This window comes from Vombatus ursinus, unplaced genomic scaffold (genome assembly GCF_900497805.2).
Source record: "Vombatus ursinus unplaced genomic scaffold, bare-nosed wombat genome assembly UNPS02014841.1, whole genome shotgun sequence".
In the NCBI taxonomy this organism is placed as follows: domain Eukaryota; kingdom Metazoa; phylum Chordata; class Mammalia; order Diprotodontia; family Vombatidae; genus Vombatus; species Vombatus ursinus.
This window is the reverse complement of record NW_020954619.1, coordinates 43,945,612-43,954,050: the sequence shown is the minus strand read 5'-3', so window position 1 is coordinate 43,954,050 and position 8,439 is coordinate 43,945,612. Positions and strand designations below refer to the sequence as shown.

Here is an 8,439-nt window from a genome sequence, read left to right as displayed (position 1 = left end):
CTCTCTCTCTCTCTCTCTCTCTCTCTCTCTCTCTCTCTCTCTCTCTCACTGGCTTCTTTCTCGTGATTTTTCTCTTTGGTTCTAATTCTTGTTTACAACATGACTAATGTGGAAATGTTTAATATGATTATACGTGTATAGTCTATATCAGATTGCATGCTATCTTGGGGAGGAGGAAGTGGGGGTAGGGGGAGAAAATTTAGAACTCAAAATCTTATAGAAGTGAATGCTGAAAACTAAAATCAAATAAATAAATAAAATTTAAAATAAAAAGAAACTTTAACATAGGAAGGCTAGCAGGTCTTATATTATCTAAATTTTAAATAATTTTATTTCTATCAAAAAAGGGCATTTACATAGGGGTTTTCTAGACCAACCTTTTACCTCACACAGGAATGCCTTCCTCAGTATCTCTCGTTAGTGGTATTACTACTCCCCTGCTTGAATACCTAAAGTGACAATCAATTCATCATCAATACAGAAGGCAGTCCACATAATTTTATAGATAAAATTATTCAATACAAATGAATTTTTAAACTGTTTGTGACAAAAAGACTATGAATTATGTATTTATTTTAGTCTGATACTGTTGTCATCCTCATTTGGTGAGGCAAAAAAATTGACATTAAACAGGGGTCCCTCTACTCAGAAAAATTGGGAACCAGTACAGTTTGCCATAACTATAAACAGCACAGAAACTCAGAACAAGGACATGCACACACTCTTCATGTGAAGATAATATTTCCCCATCACTTCCTGACTTTAGCCCTATCCTGGTGCCCCGGACACTGTTTTGAGTAAATATGCTCTTCCTACCACAAGACAGACCTCCAAAAAGAGAAAATATGTTCCATTTGGAACCAGAAGACTTGGATTTAAATTCTAGTTTTATTAAATACTAGCTGGGTGACCATGGAAAATCGCTGCCTCTCTTTCCCTATTTTATCATTTGTAAAAATGCAGGTGATTTATTAAGACTATATCATATCCCCTGAGTCTCCCCTAGGTCTTCTCTCCTCTTTGCTAAATATTCCCAGTTTTAAACGCTGTTTGCATTTAACTGTTTCCAAGTCTTTTGCCACCTGTCCTTCTCTTTATGTCTTCCAACTTGTCGTTGTACCTCACAGAGTCTCAGTTTCAGGGGCAAGCCTTGAACCTATGTCTTATTCCTTTATGCAATCTGACACACCTCTCCTCACTCGCCACCTTCACACCACCTGTCTCACCCTATGTATCTAACATAAATACATGTGTAGGATGTCTGAAAAGTCTTAGTGAAGCCTCAAGGTTTAATAACACAAAAGGCTATCATTTAAGTTTTAATAGTTTAAGACTGCACTAAGACTTTTGGGATACCTATATGTATTACTATTTTTAAATGTATATTGTGACAAATATAATACAGAAGAACTTTAAAAGTATTTATAATGAAAAACCACTATAGATTTTGTGTTTTTGGTCTGATGGTGCTACTCTCATAATTTGGCAAGCCATCAATTTTGTTTGACATTAAAGAGGGGTCCCTCTACTCAGAAAGATTGGAAACCAGTGTAATAGGGCATAACTAAAAACAGCATAGACACTCAGAGCAAGGGCATGCATATGTTCTCCCTCCACCTTACTTGCCAACACTCAGAAACTTTCTCTTCTCCACACTCCACTGATTCACAGGCCAATGTTCAAATATTTCTGGCCAACATTTTGCATTTACCAAAAATGTTCTGAAGAATCAATCTCACTTTAAATTGTTTAGTGTTGAGCTTAAGAAAACCTCTTGCTGGAACCAGGGTATTTTGCTGCCTTCATATTCACTGTCTTTACCTATTCTGTTGGTCTGACTTAGCAGAGCTCATTTTTTAATAAGAAATCTCTAGAAATAGGAGGGAAAAATCCAAAAGTTTTTTCTAAGAGATCAAGAGAGTAAAGTGAGGAATGTACTGAAGGGCATTTCTCCCTCCACTCCCCACCACAACCACATAACCTCCCATATTTAATTCCCAGGGTACAATTTGCTCGTTACAGGCAGATAAAACAAACATTCAGCAAATAGAACCATGTACCATTAGTTTCAAATGTAGAAAGGGCTTTTTGGATAAAAATATAATTGAATATGAAACTAATTATTTAGTCCATGTCAACATGCTTGACCATGATGGCACATTTCTCCAGAAATCTATGAATTCATTCTGATTTTCTAATTGAATGATGCGGTGTTTCTTTTTTCCTCTAGTTTCTTCCAACACTTCTGTCTTACTCCTACACCTCCCTCTCAACTCAGGAAAAATGTCACAAGCAATTTTCTTTCCTCTGGGTTGAAGATTTTTAACTGTGGCTTTAATGTTGTTGGAAGGATACTTTCTGCATATCAATAAGCAACATGGAATTACAGAATCTCAGATTTGGAAGGAACAGCAAAGATCACCTAATTTAACCCACAGCTGAATAGGAATTCACTCTATAACACCCCCTAGAAGCAGTCATGAAGTCTCCACTTGAAGCTCTCTAGTTATAGGAAACTCACTACCCTCCACAGGCAACATTTCACTTTTGTAAAGCTCTAACTGCTAGAAAATCTTTGGTTTTGCTCAAATAATCAAATGAACCTGAGATCTCACCAAGTTGACAATTTCCTCCAAGATGGAGGTCAAACCCATCCATGCCTGCCCATCACATATGTTTCTTGCCCATGTCCATGTTCTATAAGTATTATGACAAAGAATCCATCCAATAAGCAAGAAGGACTTCCTTATTTTCTCTTGACATCACAAAAAGGATCCTAGATGAGCACATTGGCTACATATCTATTATTCCTCACTCTTGACACATGCCCAGTCCAGGGTCTTTTTCAGTAATACATTTCTTTGGTGATAATATTTTTAATCTATTTCTCTATTATAATTCCTAGTTTGTAATATGCTGCAGATGCCTCATACCCATCTTGAGCTTTCCATGATCCTCTGAGTGACAGATATTTTCATACTTCTTCAAAGACTGTAGCGTCCCTATGTCTCAAAGCACAGAACATCATTTGGAGAATACCTGTATTAAAATGATGGGCTTTATATCAATCCAAAATCTGCCTCTTCTGAATCTTTCTCCCTATGATCTCCAATTCTGCTCTCAGGAGCTAAGGAGAACTTAACTCCTTTCAACTTTTATCTCCAAGATTTCTTTTCCACAAATGAAACATACACAGTTCCTTCAAATGATCCTCGTTTGGTTTGGTTTCCAGTAGTTTCATAATCCTGATCATACTTTTACCCCCATTGTGTACTTGTGGAGCTGATTTTTTGAATCAACATATGTAGGGCTTTACTTTTATTGATTAACATTCTGATGTCTAAATTTTTACCTAAACTAGTTAAATATACTTCCTCAAAAGGTCCTTTGTAAAATAAAAAACAAAACATTTTTGTTGTTGTTTGTAAAGGAAAAGTGAAAAATGATAACAAAAGAAGAAAAAAAGGGGAGCAGCTAGGTGGCGCAGTGGATAGAATACAAGCCCTGAAGTCAAGAAGACCTGAGTTCAAATCCAGCCTCAGACACTTACTAGCTGGGTGTGTGTGTGAATGACTTGGGCAAGTCATTTAAACCCAATTGCCTCCCTTCCCCCCAAAAAAAGAGAAGAAAAAATTGGTATGTATGCAGTAAATATATCAGTTACAAAAGCATGGTAGTAGTACAATAGTGTGCAAATTAATTTACAAATTTACCTACTTAAAATACTTTTTCATAAGGAGTATGTTTTCTTTTTCCTGTTATTTCTTGTTTTACCTGATTTTGTACTGAGTTAAAAACTTTGATATATATCCTTTATCATTGTGAAAGTGCATTTTTATTATATTGGATATGAAGAATATATCTGACAAACAAACTGTCCATTTTGGTTTTTTTTTCCAAACGCAGCTTGAATTATATCAAAGACATTTAAATCAAGCAATTTCCTAGACCATTTAAGTATGGTTATCTCTACTTTGGGAAGAAATTTTTTAAGAAATAAAATAAAGTCAATCCAATAAACTTTTGTTAAGCACCTACAATGTTTAGGGGATACAGTTAATAGAAAGAAAGACAGTCCTTGTCCTCAAGGAGCTTAAAATCTCATGGGAGGGAGGCACCAAGGGGTACCAGCATGGGAGGTGTTTGGTTCCATGGAGTTGAAAACCCACTCCGAGCAGCAGATGTAGAATGGAATGAGCCTAGAAGTCCAATTTCTGCCCTATATAAAGGAAGGCATTGGAAGAAATTTGGCTTTCTACCCTCCATCCCTCCAATCAGAGGGGAGAAGAGGCTGAGGGAGCTGGTGGTGTCAGTCAAGGCTTGAATTAGCTGCATGGCTAATCTTTCATGATACATGACACATTTGTTTCACTACTCCTCTATGTAGGAATCTTTGGAATTCTAGAACAATTATGCTTTTCCTTATATATTTCAATATATTTATCTGATTTTGTCATTTCCTCCATGGGAGGAGGACTTGTAGGCCCAGTGGAATTTTTTTTAATCCTCAAACATTTTGAAGGGAGGATGCTTTTACTGATAAAGTCTGATAAAGATGCTTAAATATAATGGGCTCACCTTGTTCTCTTCTGATAATGGTTTTGGTATAAAGCCTTGAATAAAATGTGTAGTTTATCAAAAAAAAAATCCCTTTTTTTATTTGAACAGTCATTAGTACTCTAGTATTTGTATTGCTTTGCCCATGACAAGCATTTTTTCTTCATAGCAATGTAACTATTGCTGATTTTGTTTGTTTTTATTGATCTACTCATTGGTCTTCCAACTTAAGTTGTACTACAGAGGAGTCAATAGCAATCCCTCCTCCTACCAGATCACTCTAAAGGTCTTTGCTTAGTTTCTGTGGATTAATCAGACTATTTCACAGAAATCATTTGTCAGTTCACAGCATTAATTCTTTTTACCATAATTTCCTTTACACTTTGGTAAGACATCTTACTTCATTGTGTGCTTGGGTGACCTTTGAAACACTTGACTTCTCCCCACCAAAAGTCAGTAGCATATCTCTAAAAGTCATTCTTCTACACCTTTAAAGAGCTACAACTTTTGTGTATTTCCTTGGAGTTATATCCAGTCTTAATAACCATAAAATTTTAGAGAGAGTGAGTGAGCGAGAGAGAGACAGAGAGAACACAATGGAATATGAGCCTATGGCATGAAATTTAGAACACAATGGAGAGAACTAAGTAAAGGCGGGGAAGCTAGCTCAATATGACTTTGTATAACAATTATAATAATAATTAATACTACTAATAATAGCTAGCATTTACATAACACTTACTATGTTTCAAACACTACACTAGCACTTTATGATTATTATTTCATTTGATTCTCACAACAATCCTCAGAGGTAGCTGCTATTATTATCCCCATTTTACAGATGATGAAACTGAGACAAATAGAGGTTAAGTGACTTGCCCAGGGTCACACAACTAGAAAAATGTATGGTTGGATTTGAACTTAAGTCGTTTTGATTCTAGACATGGTACTCTATCCACTGCACGATTCAGCTGGCCCTAATATGGCCAAGATAAAATATTCTGAGTCATCCTAGTAGTATCAGTAGAAGTATACAAGCATGACCACTGTAATCACAAAATGAAATAAAGTCAAAATTATTGCTTGTTCCAAGTAATTCACATACTGCTGAAATAATAACTGTAAAAGTAATAACTGATATTTATATAGTGTTTTACAAATATTCCCTCATTTGTAATAGAAAGCTGACTTGCAAATCCTGACTATATTACATATTGGTTATTTAAACCCTGAAAAGTGACTTGACCAGTACCCCAGATAATTCTCTAATAAGTTACAGAAAAATTGCCAACTTGCCTCAGTAGATGGGAGTTTCCATACTAAGAGTTCTGTACACTAATGAAACTACAAATATGGACTAAAACTTGTATATGTACAAACACATACATCAGATCTAAGTATGACATATATAAGGAATCTAAGTATGAAATCTATAAGGAATCGTTTAACTGAATAACATATTATTATGAAGACTGGTTAAAATAAATGAATAGACAACTTTTTAAGGTTTAAATACATCACAATGAAAGGATGCTCAATACTCTCAAACTTATAGGCATAAAAAACAACTTTAAGATGCCATTTTATACCCACTAGAATTGTAAATATAGCAAAAAATAATAAAATTCATTGTTGCTAGGGCTATGGGAAAACAATCACTCGCACACTGGGACTGTGAAATTGTACAAACCTTTTGGAGAGCAATATAACATACAATGAATGAGTCATACAATCAAGCATATCTTTTTACCTAGTTATTCCATTGCTGAGACTCTATCCCCAACATATGTTAAAAAGAAAAAAAAAAGAACTATCTGAACAAGAATATACATATATATTACGTATGTGCATGTATGTAATAAATATTTATATATGTATATTCATACATATATCTACTCTATTTACAATAGCAAAGGAAGTAGAATCAAATAATTAGTTTTTAAGTGAATAAATTGTGGTACCCTAAAGCAATAGAATATGATAGTGCCATAAAATAAGTAGGAAGCCTTTAATGAATATGAAAAGATGTTTAAGAAGTAATGCAAAGCAAAAATGAGAAGAATCAGATCTACAAACATACTGACTAAAACTATTTCAAAAGGAGGAAAAAAAGATAAGAAAATATAAGGCCAAATGTACAAAATGGACTGGCTTGGAAGAAGACAGAAAAAAAAATCATTTTATGTTTGTTATTTAATTTGGTTCTGTCTTCTTAAAGAGTCTGGTGTATCATGCAACAAACATGTGATTAAAATAATATCCAAGAAACAAACATGGAAGGAGAAACACACTTAGATGAAATTAGCTGAATACAAGTTTTTGTTTTCTCCAAGACAGAAACAAAAAGAGCTCTTTAGGTTTGGGGGTCAATGAAAGAACTGCAGACTCTTAGAAACATTAGCAACCTTGGAGGCCATTTAATTTACCTGAACAGGTATGCCCTCTCCAGCATCCCTAAGTCATCCTCCAACCTCCAGTAAAGCCCACTACCTCCCAAGGCAGACCATTCTACTTCTGGATTGTTCTAATTGTTAGGCGATTCTCTTTACATCATTGAAGTAAAAGAAAACGGATCCAGTGAGCAAGTGCCTCATAAATGCAAAGTTTCAATTAATTCTATGGAAGCTTCACTACGATCTCATAACAAAATCATTCTGATCTGGCACTAAGACTATGACAACTTCAGAGACCAAAATGTTTATCCTTGTTTTTACAGAAACACCATCCTGGAGCTAGATTTAGAAATAAGCCAGTAGTTGTCAAATTGAGTTTTTTTAATAGATGAACCCATGTCTGGCTGAGGGTTTTTAAACTGTGCTTGAAAATTATTTTTTTTCTGTGTGATGTCCTTGGCATCATAAGGAGTAATGAATTAAAAAGTTTGAACTTAAAAGCTCCATTGTCTTCAAAGAAAAATTCCTAAGAGATGACTGTGAAATTAAATGAGCAAACAGGAATCTCATACTCATTTGTGTGTGTGTGTGTGTTAAGGGCAGGAGAGCTTTCTGTCCCCAAAGAAAGCCTAGCCATCTACTTGAAATAATTTCAAAACATATGTTTCAAAAGAACCAACCAGGGTACAGAAGATGCATTGGCACTGGGCTATTGTTGTCATCTGCTCCAAAGGATATTCCCCAAGACAGAGTTTACAAGACACCAAGGGATCCAGCGCCAAGTCCCACGTAGGCCTGTATCTTGCCATAGTCATCGCTGAGCAACCTAAAATGAGTGAAATGAAAGATCAGCACCACAAATGGCCTACAGACCAAAGCTCAACCACCACCACTAAGCAAATATTTATAAGTGATGGCAGTTTTATATGTAATCTAAGTGACTGTGGCCTCTACACCAGTCCTCCTCCAATGTCTCAGTGGGTCATAGAGGCAAGGGAGATGGCATCAATTCATATGGCTTCTTTCTCAGCCCTATAAAGTCTTTTTGAGAAATTTCTAAACATCTATAGAGGGGATTAATAATAAAAATATGAAAAAAGGAATAGATGGACCTTTACAATTTCCTCCAGCAGGCACACTAACACAAATGAAAGGTCTATGGAATATAAGAATCTTATAGTATTTGTTAATTTTTTTGAAGCCTTGGACTCTGGAAAGCAGAATGCAGGCTTAAAGGTTCTTCTCAGCAAGGTCTCCCATGCAAAGGTTGAGAGCATACTTGATTCCTTGAAAGATACCACTTCATTCAGTGATTCTCTGATTAGGGTAGAGGAAAAGGATTGGATCTGTAATTTCTTTGGTAATAGGAAACTCTCAGATGAGGAAACTCCCTCTAACAATGTAGGTCATCAACTGTTTTTGCAACTTATAGTCTCAGAGACTTGTCTAGAGCACTAAAAGGCTAAGTGACTCACCTAGGGTCACACAG

General features: G+C 35.5%; 1 protein-coding gene across 1 annotated transcript in view; it reads right to left on the bottom strand.

The window, feature by feature from the left end:
* The window catches only part of RNF144A (ring finger protein 144A), a 65,752-nt gene extending 57,978 nt beyond the window's left edge, over positions 1-7,774 (bottom strand). Inside the window, exon 1 of the mRNA XM_027840236.1 lies at positions 7,631-7,774. Coding sequence (XP_027696037.1) covers positions 7,631-7,765 — 135 coding nt within the window. The 5' untranslated portion in view covers positions 7,766-7,774. The remainder of the gene's footprint in view (positions 1-7,630) is intronic.
* Between the last annotated feature and the right edge of the window lie 665 nt (positions 7,775-8,439).